The sequence below is a fragment of the Trachurus trachurus genome, assembly GCF_905171665.1.
Source record: "Trachurus trachurus genome assembly, chromosome: 4".
Classification (NCBI taxonomy): Eukaryota; Metazoa; Chordata; class Actinopteri; order Carangiformes; family Carangidae; genus Trachurus; species Trachurus trachurus.
Window position 1 is genome coordinate 33,110,274 of NC_139898.1, and position 18,221 is coordinate 33,128,494.

At 45.5% G+C, this 18,221-nt stretch overlaps 1 protein-coding gene across 1 annotated transcript in view; it reads left to right on the forward strand.

Moving 5' to 3' along the window:
- wdr18 (WD repeat domain 18) overlaps positions 1–14,636 on the forward strand; it is a 40,108-nt gene extending 25,472 nt beyond the window's left edge. The window contains exons 8-10 of the mRNA XM_083970321.1: positions 10,871–11,034; positions 13,294–13,362; positions 14,456–14,636. Of these exons, the coding sequence (XP_083826447.1) occupies positions 10,871–11,034; positions 13,294–13,362; positions 14,456–14,584 (362 nt within the window). The 3' untranslated portion in view covers positions 14,585–14,636. The remainder of the gene's footprint in view (positions 1–10,870; positions 11,035–13,293; positions 13,363–14,455) is intronic.
- The last annotated feature ends 3,585 nt before the right edge of the window (positions 14,637–18,221 follow it).

The following is an 18,221-nucleotide window of genomic DNA, read 5'->3' on the forward strand; positions in this document are numbered from 1 at the left end:
CCACAATAAAAGCAGCAGGAAAGTCCTCACAGCTGTTCAGACTAGAAGCTCTTTCAAAATAAAAGCTCAAGACTGATTTCAGATTTCAGATTTATTTTTATTTTTATTTTTAAATGGGAACAGTACATATTGATGGACATTGACATGTAAATATGTGCGATTGTAGCCAAGTGGATAATTTCCATCCCCAGTCCCATTGGCAGGTTGATGTTAGACATAAAAAACAATGACGATAAAAAGTACAAGAGGCAGGACTAGGACAACAAAACACCTTGACATCTTACACAAAACATATATGAACGACATACGTAAACCACCAGTTAACTAACTAGCACTGTAGCACTTTATAACTTCTCAGTAATCTTTTGGTCCCCTTACCCACTCTTTTAACCATCTTTGGTCAAAGTGCTTTGTGCTAAAGTGCTGTTTGCTAAAGTGACGAGTGCATAAGTGCAAGATTGAATTGAATTGAATTGCACGATGCCCCAATAAAGTGCAGGATCGATTTAAATTGCACTATCCCATTGAGCTATGTGTGTTCAACAGATGAGTCTTTTCCCTGACTGGCTGAAAGTGTTTCAATCACGTTCACATGGTTTGATCTGTGTTCGCTTTAAACTCGTCAATCCATCAATCACAAACTCATTAAACGATGAGCTCACTGATCAGAGCTCATGTCACCTCCAGTTTGATGATTGACTGGTTTGTTGTAGTGGATCTGTTTAGCCGTGCAGCAGCAGCAGTTGGGTCCAGGTCAGCGTTTGACCTTGAGGGTCGGGGTTTGACCTTCAGAGGGACAGTAGAACAGACTGAAGCCCGTGTGAATCAGAGGTGAAGGTGTTGAGGTAAGTCCTCCTCTGCTGTTGCTGCTGGTTTATTAATGAATCTCCTGACCCCCGTCTGCGTCGTCTCTGCGGAGGAGCTTTTACTTTCCCATCTCATTCATAATGAGCAATCGTGCAGCAGCTGACAGGAACATGAAGAAGAAACGCCCCGCCGTGATCATGACTGGCACTTTGTAATTAACCAAATCCTCTCTGTGCTGAAGGCCGCTGTCTCACTTCAAACGGACCGTCAGGAGATGATAATCCCTCCTTTGGCTGGACCAACGGACTTGTCCCCCGCCTCCGTCACGTTCTCAGACTTTCTTCCTGACGCCGCCGCCGCTTCTCACAATAAAAGCAGAGTGAGCGTTAAAAGAAAAGCTTCATCCTCCATGACAGTGGCGCCTCAAACTGATTCGTCTCAGCGGAACAGATTCAGCTGCTTCACATCTGTCTGAATGTTGGGAAAATACCACCACGTATCATCAAATACCATCAGGAGTCTCCAAATACCACCAACCAATATCAGATGAGAGCAGCAGATACCAGAGGAACCGGCTGGAGCCGAGCGGATTCAGATGCGTAATCTGATTCACTTGAGTGCATGAATGAAAACCACAGGCTGATTATTCCTTCCTTTGTCTCAGACTGTGATGAAACGTCAATGTCTGGTTGTGATGTCAGTGTTTGGCTTCACTCCTCCGAGACACAGACACGTGGACTCAAACACATCAGTGCTGATAAATAAAATATGTCTGATTTCTGTGTTTGATACAGACCCAGAAACCAAACTCTGATCTTTCAATCTGTTCGCGCTCAGCTGCTGTTTAATATTGTCTCAGCTCAGAAGCCCTGACTGATTATTTGTATCCTTAGCAAACGAGCAGGAAGACGTTGAGATTGAGAGTGGTATGAATGTTTGATGAGTGTGAATCAGATCAGTGTAGCTGTCAGTCTGACTGTTGTTGGCTCTCTGATGTCCCAGTTCACCAGAACATCCCTAATAATCCAAACATGGACAGTCTGTCCTGATGTCATCTCTGCGTGGGCGGCACCGTGGAGCTGTCAGTCAACAAACACCTCCAGTCACGTCAAAAGTTTCACGCTTTCTTGCGCTGGTTCCAGCTTCCTGTTGATTACAAAGTGAATCTTCAAACGCGTTATTCATTAATTGCTGAAACAGAATCATAGATTTGATAACTGCCTGTGTGTTAATATCACTGCTCGTCAGTGACGCTCATCAACACATGTAAAGCGGGAGGTTCAGTCACAGTTCATCAGAGTGGAAGATATGAATCAGTTCCACAGTTTGATCTGTGCAGCGCTGCAGAGCCGAATGTTTCTCCCTCCTCGAGGCTGTCGAGTCCCGACGTGTCAGATGTGTGCGACTGTTATTAAGAAACATCCGGCTCTGCTGCAGGCATCAGAGCGAGACCTCCTCACTCAGAAACCAGCTCTGACACCGACTGAACTGCTCCTCATCTCAGCGCTCATTACTCCCCGTGACTGGGCGAGAGACGCTGACAGCTCCAAGGGGACCTGAACACATCATTCTGGAGTAAGGAGGACAGTACCGAGGGCACAAAGACACCTAAATGCATCACAATAGACAACTGGTCCTCCCTGTGCCTGTTCACACCTATTGCTTTGGGAAAAGGGCAGTGGTATTGTCTTAAAATGTCCAGCTGGGCGGGAGGAAACACAGGAACTCACTCCTACTAATTTAGTGCCTTCACATCAGGACACCTGGCTGTGGAACATCCCCACATCAGTACTCCTCAGAATCTATAAAACTAGTCCTCAGACTTTATCAAATTAGTCCTCAACCACTTACAAGTAGTTCTCAGAATCGTGTGACAAGTGCTAAGAGCCCCAGACTAGTCCTTACATTTAGTCCTCACGAACAATCGAGTAGTCCTCAAACCTCTACCACTTGAGTAGACTGTTAAGACTAGGCCTCAGACCCTTAGGACTCGTCCTCAGACCTTTAAAAAGAGTCCTCCGACTGTTAAGGATCTAAATGTGACAAAAACTAAGGAGTTAGTGATTGATTTCAGGAGGAACTGCCCTAAGCCAGTTTCTAGAACCATCCATGGAGATGATGTTCAGATCGTTGAGACATACTATAAGTACTTGGGAACCATGTTTGACTCCAAACTTTAGTTTGATATAAACACAGAGTTAAAAGGGGTCAACAAAGGATCTGTTGCGTAAGCTGAATCCTTTTAATGTTTCTAAGAGCATTTTGTGTAGCTTCTATCATTCGTTTATTGAATGTCTTTAGACTTTTTATTTTATTAGTTGGTTTTATGGATTATCAGTAAAGGAGAAGAATAGTCTCAGCAGCATTGTTAAAGTTTGCTCCAAGATCATTGGAGTTCAAGTGACAGACCTTAACTCCCTCTAATAAAAACGAGGAGTCCAGAAATCCAGATAGGTCACGGGTCATCCATATCCTTAGCCAGGAGTTTCGTTTAATGCCTTCGGGACGGCGGTGTCTGGCCCCCTAAGGAAAACAAATAGATACGCCAGTTCGTTTATTCCTTCAGCTATCATGCTGCTAAATGCTGCTGATAGCAGCAATTAGACTCAATTAGACATTTTAATCCAGCCATAATGTGAAAATGTGTTTATTATTATTATTCCTTTCATTTATCCCTGTGTGATTCATTGCACTATGGTCTTTAGGAGACTGGATATTATTGCTACCCTCACACTAATTTGTTGCCACTGACAGAGGGAATTGTTTGGTTGATATGTGTTGTCCTGTTTTTTATGTGCTATCTGACTGGAGGCTGCAAACTGAATTGCCCTATTTGGGATAAATAAAGTTGTTTGATTGATTGATTGAAGACTAGTCCTTAGAGCCTTAGGACTAGTCCTCAAACCGTTAACACTAGTCCTCAGACCCTTAGGACTCGTACTCAGACCCTTAGGACTAGGCATTAGACCCTTAGGACTAGGCATAAGACCCTTAAGACTAGTCCTCAAACCATTAACACTAGTCCTCAGACTATTTGGACTTGTACTCTGACCCTTAAAACTCGTCCTCAGACCCTTACGACTAGACCTCAGACCCTTAGGACTAGGCCTCAGACCCTTAAGACTAGTCCTTAAATCGTTAACACTAGTCCTCAGACCCTTAAGACTTGTCCTCAGACCCTTAGGACTAGACCTCAGACCCTTAGGACTAGTCCTCAGACCCTTAAAACTAGTCCTCAGACTCTTAGGACTCGTCCTCAGACCCTTAAGACTAGTCCTCAGACCTTTAGGACTTGTCCTCAGACCCTCAATGCCAGGGATCCCAATCTCTTGTCACCAGGATTCTCATTGGTTCTCAGACCGCTACGGCAGCATCACTGTAACAGCTGTTCAGGAATCTGATTCAGCTCTAACTCTAAGTATCATCAACAGTTTTATTTGAAGCCTGTTCTTTATTGTCGATTGAGTTTTAGACTCCTGGACCAGGATTGGGAGCTGGTTTCTGAAAGCTGCACAGTGGAGCTGCAGGTTTTTGTGTTTAAAACCAAACCTGTTTATGTTTGACCTGGTTCAATAAAACATTTAATTGGTGTCTCCGATTTTTACTTATGGAGGTGTTTTAGACGGCGCGAAGAGCTTGAAAAGTACTTTAAAGATAAACGATCGTTATGGTTTGTCCAGGTTGGTTTTTATCACATTGTTAAAAGGGTTTCTCACTCCAACTGTCCTCTGCTGTAAATCAGCAGTAAAAGCTTCCTCTCTGAGGAAAACCACAGTCTGATGGAGGGTTTGTACTGAATAGGGAAAGTATATTTCCTGCTTGTTGTGGTAATAGAAACCGGCTAATTATCTCCCACTCAATTACAAATATTGATTGGCTGCTTGGCTGCGGCTGCTGGAATTACACTAATGGTCCAAATCTGGTCCAACATTGAGACGTAAATCAGACTGAGAGACTTCGAGGCTGAAGAGCTGCCAGCACACTGCAGATACTCTGAGTCAGCCCTAAACTGGCTGTTAGACTGGGTCCACTTACCTGGACAACACACCTGGACTCACCTGCAGAACAGACACTCCTCTGGTTGACGACCTTGGGCTGTGATTGGGAGCCGGTCCAGCTGTTAGACTTTACTGTCAGTCAGCAGTTCATACTCAGACTCACTGCTGCTTCATGAGAAATGCACTGTGGGAAGTCGACCGAGTCAGAGAGTGAGACCTCTGTGTTCTGCCAAACCATGTCGTCGATGACCTCAGTAACTGTGAGACGGCACCGAGGGGGCGATGTCTGTCTTTGTGCTGCGGTCCAATCTCTGTTAATTATTCCTCTTGTGTCGCCGAGGCGACCGAAGCATTGTTCCATTGACCCGCTCTGATGTTAATGGAGGGGGAGTGTCCTCGATGTCCTCTTGTCTCTTCACATTTACATTTGAGTCTCTCAGCCTCGTCCTCTGAGACTGTTAATGAGGCGGCAGGTTAAGGGTCAGAGTCCTGCTCAAGGACACCTCGGCAGGGCACACGACTGCTGATGGACACGTTGGCACGGAGACAGACTCTGGGTGGTGGTGGTCCATCAAAAACAGAGTCCGGTCCAGAACAACCGGACCTGTTTATCAGTTAGTCAGTACGTTTACATGACACTTGAAAAAAACGGATTATTCCCTTAATCCGACTATAAGTGGACAACTGAAGTGCATGTAAACACCTTAGTCCGACTGAAATCGGAGTTGGAGAACTCACACAGCGCAACCAGCAAGAGTGTTTTATAAAAAAAAAAAAAAAAAAAAAGAGAGAGAGAGAGAGAGAGGAAAAAAAGGAAGCCCGTATCCTATTCTCAGCGCGAATCCGGCCCAGACTGGCGCGTCTGGTCGGGAATTTATTATTAAGTTTACTAAGTTGCTTATATTCAGTTTTTTACGAGGTGACAGAAAAGTCAACAGGACAGGGGCCGTATTAACCCGCTGAAACAACGGGTGACGCCGCATGAGGGGGCGGACCCCGTCAGTTATTCGGTTTTCTCAGTTGCATGTAAATTGAGACAAGGACAGAAGTCCGATTAGACGCCAAAATCGAATTTGAGCATAGCTCGATTCAGCTCTGCATGTAAACGTACTGAGTGTTTTGTTTTTATCAGATCAGACTGAGCTGTGAGGAGCTGCAGGGGGGTCGAGGGGGGGTCAGTCCAGGAGATGCTCATTAAAAGATCATTAGGGCAAAGACGGAGTGACTGACCCTGTACCGGAGGACGGACATGATGTCTGCGGCGTTGCTCTGATGATGCTGTCAGAAACAACCTGAGCTGTCGTCCATCAAACTCTTTAGATAAACTTCACTGTCCTCGGTCAACACAGCCTGCGCTTTATTTTGAAACAAGAAATCAACATCTCCTTTTTATTTTGAATCTCTGAAGCCGCAGGACTCTCTCTTTGAAAATGATCTCAAGTGTCCAAACAGAGAATATGAAGAATAACAACATAGAGTCAAGGGGAGGCGGATGACGATGATGGTCTCTCTGGTTTTTTGTTGTTTATTTCTCACAGACTCATCTGACTCTGTTAAAACAGTCAAACTGTGACTTCATTGTTTCCTCACAAAGAGGATTTTGTCGCCACGTCACCGCCCACACACATGGCGTGGGATCTGTGGAAAACAAACCTGAGGGGAGATCGTGCTCGGCTGTGGTAGCGGCAGTGATGCCGAGTTGAACTGTGGCACTGGAGGATTAGTACAGATTGAAGTGGGCGGGCCTTGTCCAAAGTTTAAGATATGCAGATCCATCAATGACAGAGTTCCTGTCAGATGGTTTAATTTAAATTATTGATTTGAGCCAAAGATGAGAAATTATCCAATGTCACGGAAAACAAAAGACAAAGATCCGAGAAAAGCCCCCAGATTAGGAACCAGAAAAACCAAGGTGTAAATGACGTTAACACTCCTCCACCTGGATGAAGTTTGTGATGGATTTCTCCTTTGTTTTCACTTTTTCTTTTTTGGAGGTCATGAACGCTCCACTGGCGTCTGTCTGCTTTTCCTTTTATCGACCAGTGAACAGAAACTTCCTGAATTCACAAAAAGATCGAGGAGAGAATAATTTATCATTTGGTGCTTCACATTTTTTTCCCCCCCAATGCGTAGCTACCAGAAGACAGAAGCAACTGTCAGAACCAGAACCAGATACCGGACAGGATCAGCTCCAGCAGGCTAATAAAGCCTTCACCCCGTTACAGCTGATCTGAGCTCTGTGGTCTGGCCGACGGTCCGCTCTCTCTCTCGGCCGATGTATGGAAATGAGAAGCCTCCTGTTTTAATTATTCGACGTCTTGTCAGCGGGCGTGACTCTGCTCCTTCAGTCATTACTGCTACATCCTCCCGCTCCCCAGCGCTCTGTTGTCTCACTGCCTCTTAAATTGATCCTTGTGGTAATCTGAGGGAAAATTAATTTGAAAATTCCCCAGACAGGAAGTTGGAGTGACAGCGGGCCGAGGCTCAGCGCCGCAGGAAATCCTCCGCTGTTGAAGTGCTAGTAGTGTTTCAGTGGAGGGGATTGAGGGGCTGGAGGTTGTTGCTCCGTGAGCAGCAGTAAATCGACTCCCACATGTTGTTTCCTCGCTGTGATCCGAAGCTTTTGTTGGCGTGAGATGAGTCTGGCAGAGCGTCGCCTCATCAGCTCAGCTCTGATTTACCGATCGGAGGCGTAGCGGTGGCTGAGATCGACGCTGCCGCTGCCGCTGCTGCTGCCTTCGCTTCTTTTGTTTCTTCACATCTGATTCTCTGTTGTTTACGTTTGTAAGGAATTAAACTGTACATGTCGAGGCATTAGCAGCAGCAGCGTCTCAGGAGAACCGCTGCCTGTCTGAGGGACTGATCATTAAGTATTGATAAGGTGGTGTCCCTGAGGTCATCAGTTATCTCCCCGCTAATGAGTACACGTGTTTTTACAAGACAGTCCTTCAGCAGGATTTACTTTCTAAAGCTTCTGGGGACGATCCCAACACCTGAGTTCACCGTCGTCATGAGCCTGAAGTCTTAACGTTACTGTCTGACGGAGGATCAACCGTCCCTCAGCTCATCTGGACGCAGATTAGACACAAATCCCATTTTGACATTTTCTCTGCTTCACTCTCAACATGGATCTTTGCATCTCATCTCATCTCATTTTCCCCGTGTGATGAGAACGTGCAGAGTTTCCCTGTCATGGAAAAACTTTGGTGCGCCGTCCAAACCGCCCAAAACCGAATGAACGGACACTATGGAAGAAGTCTCAGCTCGACGACTCTATATCCAATCAGACTCAAGTATTCAGCGATTCTCTTGTCACACATCTGTCCAGATGTTTGACATGGTGAGATCAGCCACTCCAACCTGAGGGCTGTTTGTTAACGTGGTCGGATCTCTGTTGTCTTTACATCGTGATCGGTCGTTGATTGTTCTACAAACACAAAATCAAACCTAATGACTCATTGTTGGATGGTTAGTTAGTTAGTTAGTTAGTTAGTTAAAGGAGAATTCCGGTCATTTTTAACCCCTAAATCGTTGTCCTGATGGTCACCCAGTGTACGTTGGAGCAAAACACGCGACTAAAATTGATGCAGGCAAACCGGAGTTACCATGGCTGGACGGCGCTAGGGATAGCGACAACGCTAACCCATGGGGGCAATTCTTTCAACCACAACAAACACTCAAAAAACAATCAGATATCTCTGGTACATGACTCAAATCCTTAGAGACACGGCTCAACTCATATAGTGTACAGTACAAACAGTATAAACTTTGTGTTTTTGCATGTAGTCACTGACATCAGATAGCCGAACTCTGGAACGTCCTTGAAAGACATTACTATCCCATCACAGAGCGCCTGCTCTCCCCGCCACAGAAACTAACACTTTGTCCTTGTTGTGATGATTTCTCTACAAAGATTTAGGAGCCAAAAATGGCCAGAATTCTCCTTTAACTCAGCTGGTCTTGGTCCAAATGTTAGCACAAAGTTTTCTATGGGTAAATGTACGAAGATTATTTTGTATGAGATTATTTTTGAAGATGTATTTTTATTTTTATTGGCAGGTACATTGGACTTGGATATTTATTTCATTTTGGCAGCATACAATAAAAAAAAGTTCCTCTAAAGATTTCACAAAAATAAAATTAGTTCCACCTAAATGGGAGTTCCACCTAACCTACACAGCACAACCACATTTCTGAGCTGACGACTTGACGACCTTTTGACCTGCCTGTGATTCGGTAAACAAACTCTCGTTAATCCTCTCGTAGCTCGTCTTTTATTCCTCGTTTCAGCATCAAGACTTGAATCGAGTCCGTTCAGGGAACTCGCTCTACGAACCTCGAAGGCTGAATAGAAATCAGCCAATGGTCTACAGAGGATTTAAGCCGTGCGTCATCACATGTGTCCACCGGTACCATTGCATTATAAACATCCTTGTTCCTGTCGCCTAGCAACCACAGTCTGTGCTGCTGTGACGCAAACATTCTTCAGATGCAGGATGAGACCCTGAACTGAACTGGGACGTAGCTTCAAACTGATTCAGAACCAGTTTCATTCTGTTTTAAAGGGGAAGTAGGAGTCAACATGGCCGTCCACCATGTTGAGGTCGTCAGTTTATTTTCACATGATTGTCAACTGATACAAGGTGAAACTGATACCTGTAGTTCTGACTAGGGATGGTACGATTATTGTCAGAGAAATAATCACAATTATTATATTAAATAATGTTACAACACTATGAATGTGTAATACAGTCAAAATATAACTGCATAACTAATTATATAAACTGAATATTTAAAGTATCTCTTGATATAGGACCAATTATTAATTCTTCAGAGGAGATGTTTGAAGTTTTTAAAATTTTTTTTTTTTTTTTTTAACAAATGACGCGCTAACATTTAGCGGTGCAAGCTATTTTTAGAACGGCCGTGAGCTGCTCAGAGCTACGCTACGGAGTCTCATGGGATTTCTTGGTTTCCCTCATCAAACTCATCAAATACACAATCCAACAACTCCACAACGCTCTGGTGGACAAGTTGTGACCTGCACATTCACCACGCTATGAGATAATAACACAACGTTACCAGACAGAGTTGTTTTAGAGGGAAATTCATGCAAAACCGCTGATGCACGTTGCCTTCAGGGACATTTTTTGTCTCTGTATTTACCTCTAAAACAACTCTGTCTGAAGTCTCTGACTTAATTTGGTTGTTTGGAGGGAATCAGTTTCCTCTGGCAAAACTTTTCCACTTGTACCACGTCTCTGTCTGCAACTGACACGGAACGTAAACAAGGTTACGCACGCGGTTGTTGTGTAACTTCTGTGCGTGTTGCTCTAACATGGTTCCGACATCATCTTTTTTGGAAAGTGACGGTATTTGGTACAGGGGACTTAAAAAGTCTAAAAACAAGGCCTTCATTGGCATTAAAATGTCTTAAATCAAGTTAGCTTTAACACATGGTAAGTGTGATTTTATGATTATAATTAGTCTCAAATCTCAAAATAATTGGTAACATTCCGACATAGAGAAGTTAGTGGCGGCCGTCACCGCTACATTTCTCACCGCCACCAGCTCCGAGTCAGTGTTTTTTTTCCCGGTCTTTTTATGCATTTATATTATGGAAAGAGACACAATCCAACCCAGGCTCGCTGCAGCAGGCGTGCTCTACCAAGTGAGATACACAACGCTCACGGCTCAGTGTATTTAATTGGAGCTTCGATCGAGCGTTTCAGTGGTGGTGAACGGCAGCTGTGTCATTAATGCCGCCGCTGCTTCGGAGTCGGGTAACAGTACCGACGAGCAAACGTGTCCTTTTTTAGTTGATCATCCCCTCTCCTTCAGCCGCATGTTCTCACTACACGATGTCTTGTTGTCAATAAACACACATGGAGATGACGCTGCAGCCCAACTACACAACACTACACTTAAAAAAGTAATTTAACTTGGCTTAAGCTGTAAGAACCCAGTAGTAACCTTTACGATAATAATAACAATTGTGGCGTTTAATACCGTGATTAATTGTGAAAACAAGTAATCATGACATCACCTCCTGTTTTTGTGTTCAGGTCCCGTGATGAACGTGGTCATCACGCCGGCTCCGGCCAACATGTTCCTGCCGGACAGTCGGCCCTCCACCCCGCTGCCGCGCTTCAGCCGACACCTCCACGCCTCCGAGGGAGACGGCGGCGAGCTGGGAGAGGTGTGCGTCCGCCTCGGCCCCTACACACAGGTGAGTCTGCAGGCGTGAAGGGTTAAACCTGGATCCAGCTGTTTGCTCCGCGCTGCCGTAGCCGCGTCTCTCCGAGTGAGTCTGACCCCCCCTCCTCCTCCTTGATCCACGAAGTCACAGTCGCAGCTCTGGATAATAAAACACATGAATCAAATTGAAGTCAAACACATTGGAGGATATTTGCATATTTACATATTCACGCACACAGAGTAATAAAGCGGAGATTATTACAACACACACACACACTCACAGAGCTGCATAATAAAGTCTGGAATGAGGTTTCCTGAGGTGTCTCATATATTTGCCGGTCTCATTTCAAAGTACAACAGGAAATATAAATAATATCTACATTAATAAAAAATGAGCGCTGTCACAAACTGCAGTGCTTTTCTCTGTTGTTGCGGAAGCTCAGCGTGGGCAGAGTTCAGCGGGGTGATGGAGGACGACCTGCCTGCGCTTCGCTTCGCCTCGAGGGAAGTTCTGGCAAATCATTTGGTGGTGACTCAGGAACAGGAAGCAGAGCTGTTCTCAGTACAAGGAAGACAAAGTGCTGACCCGGACTGACAATGTTGTTTGGCAGTGAAGAGAAAACACTTTGTGGAAGGAACCTCTGAACCGGACTAACATGTCCTTTCTGGAGGGGACGGCGTTGGTGGACTAGTTGGTCCACTGGCTCTACTATTTTCCATTAGGGTTAGTTATAAATGGGAGACAACGCGCTCAACTCACATGAACAAAAACAAAAACTGGGTTCTGAATTCCTAATGAGGTATAAGGTTCAGAAAATGTAAGAAACAGCACTCCAAGTTTAAACATTTATTTGCCACACAGACGTTTCGGGTCTAGCCCTTCCTCAGTGTGATCTGGCAAACAATACAAGTGCTTTGTATTGTTTGCCAGATCACCACTAGGGATAGTACCTGGTGCCTGGGTCTTTTTTTGGTATCACCTTTGGCGAGGTTCCAAGCGAGTTGAGCCGATACCGATTGGCCAAGAATCAAACCTGCTATTTTTAAGAACACACCGACAACAGCGCCCACTGGTCTGTCCTGAGGCTGTTGTGGTGTTGTTCTTTCACTAGAGTTATTTAAATGTGTGCTGTGTCAAAACCACACTGTGGTCCGTCCACCAGGTACAAAAGGACTGAGTTTGGACCTGAAGGCAGGATCCAAAGAGTTAAGAGTTGGAAACGGAGCAAACCGGGACAAGAGGACAGCCGGGGTACGACTATGGACGAGTACTGAATTTGGTGCTTTTATTGGTACCAACCGAATTCCCACAGTAATCCCAAGTATCGATTCATGTTAAATCAAATGGTGCCACATTTTGGTTCTGTAAGATAGTGGATTAGTGTCTGGGTTGGCCAGACCAACCCAACTGGACAGGCTGGTTCGGGCCGAAATATATACAAAGAGGATAGTGTCCGTTTTGGGTGAACCTCAGATCTGCATATTTGCTCTTTGCGGATGATCATCTTCATCAGTTATTCACGATATCAAAACAAACTGGCAAATGCATCTTGTCCCTTGTCAAAGGCTAAGCCAATTTTTTTCTTTGATCCACCATCCCATCAATAGAAAAAAAGATTAGCCTCTTCAGGTCATTTGAGAGAGAGACAGACATGGAGATGGAGAGAATCATCACAAAGTCAAAAACTGTCAAAAATAAAAGGTTCAAAAGAGAGTTCTGCTTCCTTCACTTTAAACCTGTTTTTCCTCAGAATTATCCTCCCAGAATGGTGAATTCGGAGAAAACATGCTGTATTCAAATGAGGATAACTAAAAAGTGGAAAATGCTATGAACTCACTTTCAACCCTGGTGGAAGTAGAGAGTCTCTCCTTTCATTTAAGATATTCTGTTTCATTTTAGTCACAGCACAACATATTCTGTGGCTGTGTGAAAAGTAGTAGAAATCCTCAAAAGTGCTGGCACTGGCTGTACACTGAGGGGAAAAAAAACTCTGGCTTTAGTACCTCGGTGCCATTTTAGTAGCGTTATGCCAAACAAGCTTAGTCTAAAGGTTTCATCATGTTGTCATTGATATGGACCAAATGTCAGCTCTCTCTGGGAGCCCTCTTCCAGCTCGGGGCCTGAGGCAGTTGCCTGGGCTGCTTGCCCTGCTGAAACGCCTCTGCACGTAGGCGACTGCTCAAGTAGTCGAGTTTTTATTCTGAAATGTCAGAGTGAAGATGTTGTTTTGTCCGTGAATATGAAGAATGTCGCTGATTGGTTTTTTGTTTTTTTTTGTGTCCATTTCAGGTGGAAGAGGACACGTACCTGCAGAAAGCTGAGAGGCTGAACTCGCTGATGAATGCTGTGACTGACAAGGTGAGAAGGGGCGGAGCTTAAAGGGATATTCCAACATTTTTGGCAAATTGGCCCATTGCCATAATCCCTATAGTCATAGCAGTAGGTTCATTACCTTTAATTGTCGGTGCAAGCTATTTTTTAGAACGGCAGAGTTGTTTTAGAGGTAAATTCATGCAAAACCGCTGATGCGCGTTGCCTTCAGGGACAGTTTTTCATCAAGCTGTCTCTGTATTTCCCTCTAAAACAACTCTGTGTGGTAACGTTGTGTTATTATCTCATAGTGTGGTGAATGTGCAGCTCACAACTTGTCCACCAGAGCGTTGTGGAGTTGTTGGATTGTGCATTTGATGAGTTTGATGAGGAAAAAACCAAGAAATCCCATAATGAGCCTCCGTAGTGTAGCTCTGAGCAGCTCACGGCTCTGCTCCGCTGTTCTAAAAATAGCTTGCACCGACAATTAAAGGTAACAAACCTACTGCTATGACTATAGGGATTGTGTGTATTGTATTACTTGAACTAACATGAAGTGTGATGGTGATGATTTAATTGACATGCCCGAAATAAACAAATTGATTGATTGATTATGGCAATGGGCCGATTTGCCAATATGTTGAACTGTCCCTTTAAACCCTTAGGTGAGAGCATGTTGGACTCTAGAGTCCAGCGTGATCTCAATCCCACAATGCAACAGGTCACATGACAAAGATTTGCCACGTGAACTCTTCAAAATAAAACATTTGGGTCATAAAGTCTAAAACTGCGGCGCTACGTTCAGGGGTGTCTCTAAAGTTCTGTAAATGTCAGACACAGCAGCGGTTTTTAGCGCTGATGCCTCAGACTGGGTCAGAGTTCATCATAACAAGGACATGAAACCAAACGCACTGCATTGTGGGAAGTGTCAGGAACCTGTCTTTTATTTTGACATTAAACACCTTTAAGTTTCTTTTAGTTTATAATTGGACCAAAACATAAACAGAATGTCAAAGAAATCTGGAAAGTTTTTTATCTCTGTGGTGTTTTTAATGGTGTGTGTGTTTGTGTATCTGTGTATCTGTGTGTGTGTGTGTGTGTGTGTGTGTGTCTGTCTGTGTGTGTGTGTGTGTGGTTCTAGTCCGTGTTCGGCGACGGTGAAAACACGAAGGTTCGAGTTGCGGAGTTGGAAGAAGAAGTTCAGACTCTGAAGAAAATCAACAAAGATTTGTACGATTTCTCCAGTCAGCTGCTCACAAAGCCCACATAAACACACACACACAGCTACACACATACACACACACACACACACATAAACACACACTGTTTTTTCTGTTGTTTATAAAAAATAAATAAAAGCCTTTTTGTTACACACCTGTCTGCTGTTTGTCGTTAACTGAGATCAAACCTTTAACCCTGAACAACCATCATGAACTAACTCCACCCACCTCTAACTGCTACTAACCTTAAAGAGGATTTCCACCTTAACTCTGTAGCATTTCCACCTTAAAGGGACAACGAGGAGTTTTGGAAAAGTGAAGTGTTTTCTCACTACATTTATGAGCCTCCGCACCGTGAAATTCTTTGACCGGCGCAAGACAGACTCATGTTTTCATTCATCAAGAATTAAAGTCAGAGGTTGGAAGACGATCACATACCGTCGTAGTTCCCACCATAAACGGAGATTCGGCGGCGTTATTCTCATGACTCGCCACGAAACCGAAAGTAAAGAAACGCTGGTCGGCTCGCCCAGCATTTCCACCACCACTAATAATAACAAAATAACGATAGAGACAAAACCATAGATTTATCTAAAATGGGCCCATTAACTAGTGTGGGTAGCGTAGATTCATCCTCATTAACGTGAGACTTTTTTATAACCAAATAGAAACTCCTCATTGTCCCTTTTAAAGTAAATTTAAAAGCATGTACTTTTGGATAAGCAAGTACTTTTTTACTCTTACGCCGGGTTCACACCGGACGCCGAAGCGCCGCGAATAGCCGCGGAACGGAGACCGCTTCCCTTCGGCGCCCAAGTTAACAGGTTGTGTAGTTCAGACCAGAGGCGACGCGCCGCGAAGCGCCGCGATTGCTCGCGCCGTGCATTTATCGTTTCGGCGTCTGTTCTATTTTGTGCGCGAGCCGCGAGCAATCGCGTCAATCTTGGCAGGAAGTCACACATGAAACAACAAGAGAATCCGGTCAATTTTCAAAATAAAACACTTTTCAAAATAAAATACAGCGATTGACAAATGCGACCGTATTTATATTTTACAGACTCTCAACAGAGAGCAAGAGAGATGAAAACACACACACACGGGATAGGGAGACACGGTGGGCTGGCTGCAGGGGGGAGGGGGGGTCAAAACACACAAACAAACAGGGAAAGAGAGAGAGAGAGAGAGAGAGAGGCAGAGACGAGTTGTTGTAAAGTGAAGGAGGACGTGAAATTAATCTTGGAAGTGAAGTACAGGGAGTTGTGTGACCCACAGCACATGGTGTTATAATTATATGAGGTTATTTACTTATCCATGATGTAAAAAACACAGCTCTGAATGTGAGTGAACAACAGCTGAGGAGCAGAGGCGCTCGCGACCGCCGCGGAGAAATCAGCGTCTGGTGTGAACTGGAGGGACGCGGCTCGCGCGCGATTTCCGCGGCCGCTCCGCTTCACGGCGCTTCCGCGTCCGGTGTGAACCTGGCGTTACAAGTAAAAGTAGCTCAGTCGACATGTTACTCGAGTAACGGAGTAAATTTTGACCAGTAGTATTTGTACTCTTACTCAAGTACTGGGGTGGAGTACTCTGTCCATCTCTGATGATAAATAACCTTGTCCACCGCTCCATGGATTGATTTCTCACCGGCTTCTTCATCGTTGTTGGAAACAAACGCACATGGAGGAGAGGAGGGTTAGAGACACAGAGGAGGAGGCCACGCCCCCTTTTCCACACATGATGACATCACAGGAGGATGAGGCCACGCCCCCTTTCCCACACATGATGACATCACAGTGGGTCGATGCGTCTGTTTTTTTTTTCTCTTAACGTTTCTGCTAAAGTGAATTTTCTCGGTGCAGACGACTGGAGCAGGTCACAGGTCAGCTGGTCAGACTGACACCAGGTGATGACGCTCTGATGTGATGTAACCATGGTGACTGAGCTGTGTTTAAAAACTGCTCGTCTCCGTGACGACCTGATTGCCCTTCACAGACAAACCGGCTACATTTCTGACCAGTCATGTGACCCGGTGATTATATAATAATAATATTGATAAGCTTATATATGTGAAGAAGATGATGCAGTAAGTTTATACCGATCAGGATCATTGAGATGTGATGGGTTTGTTATTGCACTGACGGTTACATAACCAACAGCTGCAGCTGTGCTTTTATTCTGAAAGGCAGAGGAATATTCCCCCAGTTTCACAAAATAAAAGTTTAACTCACTCAACTGGAAAAACATCGATCAATAAATGATGGAATATGGATCGATCAGTAAATATTTAACAAAAGGAAATCAAAAAAGAGAGAAGGAGAATTGAACACCTCCTCTCAGCACCAGCTCTGCTCCTCCTCCTCCTCCTCTCCTCCTCTTTTCTCCCCCTCTCACTTTTTTAAAAAAAACTCTTCTTCACCTCCTCCTGCTCTGCTCCTCTTCTCGTTTCTCTCTACACCTCCTCACCCCTTCTCCTCCTCCTCCTTCTCCTTTTAGCACCTCCTCTCCTCCCCCCTCCTCCCTCATTTCAAAGTCTTCCTCTCTTCTTCCACCTCCTGTATTTGGGACGCCGCCTCCTCCTCCTCCTCTCTCCTCTTCATCCTTCTCCTCTTCATCCTCCTCCTCCTCTCTCCTCCTCTCTCCTCCTCTTCATTCTCCTCCTCCTCCTCTCTCCTCCTCTTCATCCTCCTCCTCCTCTTCATCCTCCTCCTCCTCCTCTTCATCCTTCTCCTCTTCATCCTCCTCCTCCTCTCTCCTCCTCTCTCCTCCTCTTCATCCTCCTCCTCCTCTTCATCCTCCTCCTCCTCCTCTTCATCCTTCTCCTCTTCATCCTCCCCCTCCTCTCTCCTCCTCTTCATTCTCCTCCTCCTCTTCCTCCTCCTCTCTCCTCCTCTTCATCCTTCTCCTCTTCATCCTCCTCCTCCTCTCTCCTCCTCTCTCCTCCTCTTCATCCTCCTCCTCCTCTTCATCCTCCTCCTCCTCCTCTTCATCCTCCTCTCTGTCTGACACCTCCTCCTCCTCTTTTCTCCCCCTCTCATTAAAAAAAAAAAACTCCACCTCCAACTCTTCTTCACCTCCTCCTCATCTCGTTTCTCTCTACACCCCTTCTCCTTCTCCTCCTTTTAGCACCTACTCCCCTTCCACCCTGCTCCCCTCCCTCCCCCTCACTTCAAATTCTTCCTCTCTTCTTCCACCTCCTGTATTTGGGACGCAGCCTCCTCCTCTCCTCCTCCTCTCTGTCTGACTCCTCCAATTTCCTCCCCCTTTTCTCCCCCTCTCACTTTTTTTCTTCTTACCCCTCCTCCTGCTCTGCTCCTCATCCCCTTTCTCTCTACACCTCCTCACCCCTCCTCCTCCTCCTCCTCCTCCTTTTAGCACCTCCTCTCCTTCCACCCTGCTCCCCTCCCTCCCCCCTCCCTCCTCATTTCAAAGTCTTCCCCTCTTCTTCCACCTCCTGTATTTGGGACGCCGCCTCCTCCTCCTCCTCCTCCTCCTCCTCCTCCTCCTCCTCCCCCCTCAGTCCCTCCTCAGCAGCAGCAGCAGCAGCAGGAGGAGCAGCGGCAGCCTCCTCCTCCTCCTCTCCGCGGCAGCAGCAGCAGCTTCTCGGTGTTTCGGCGGAGCAGCAGCAGCAGCAGGAGTCAGCAGCAGCGGAGGAGCGGAGCAGAGCGATGCTGAGCGCGCGGCAGCAGCAAG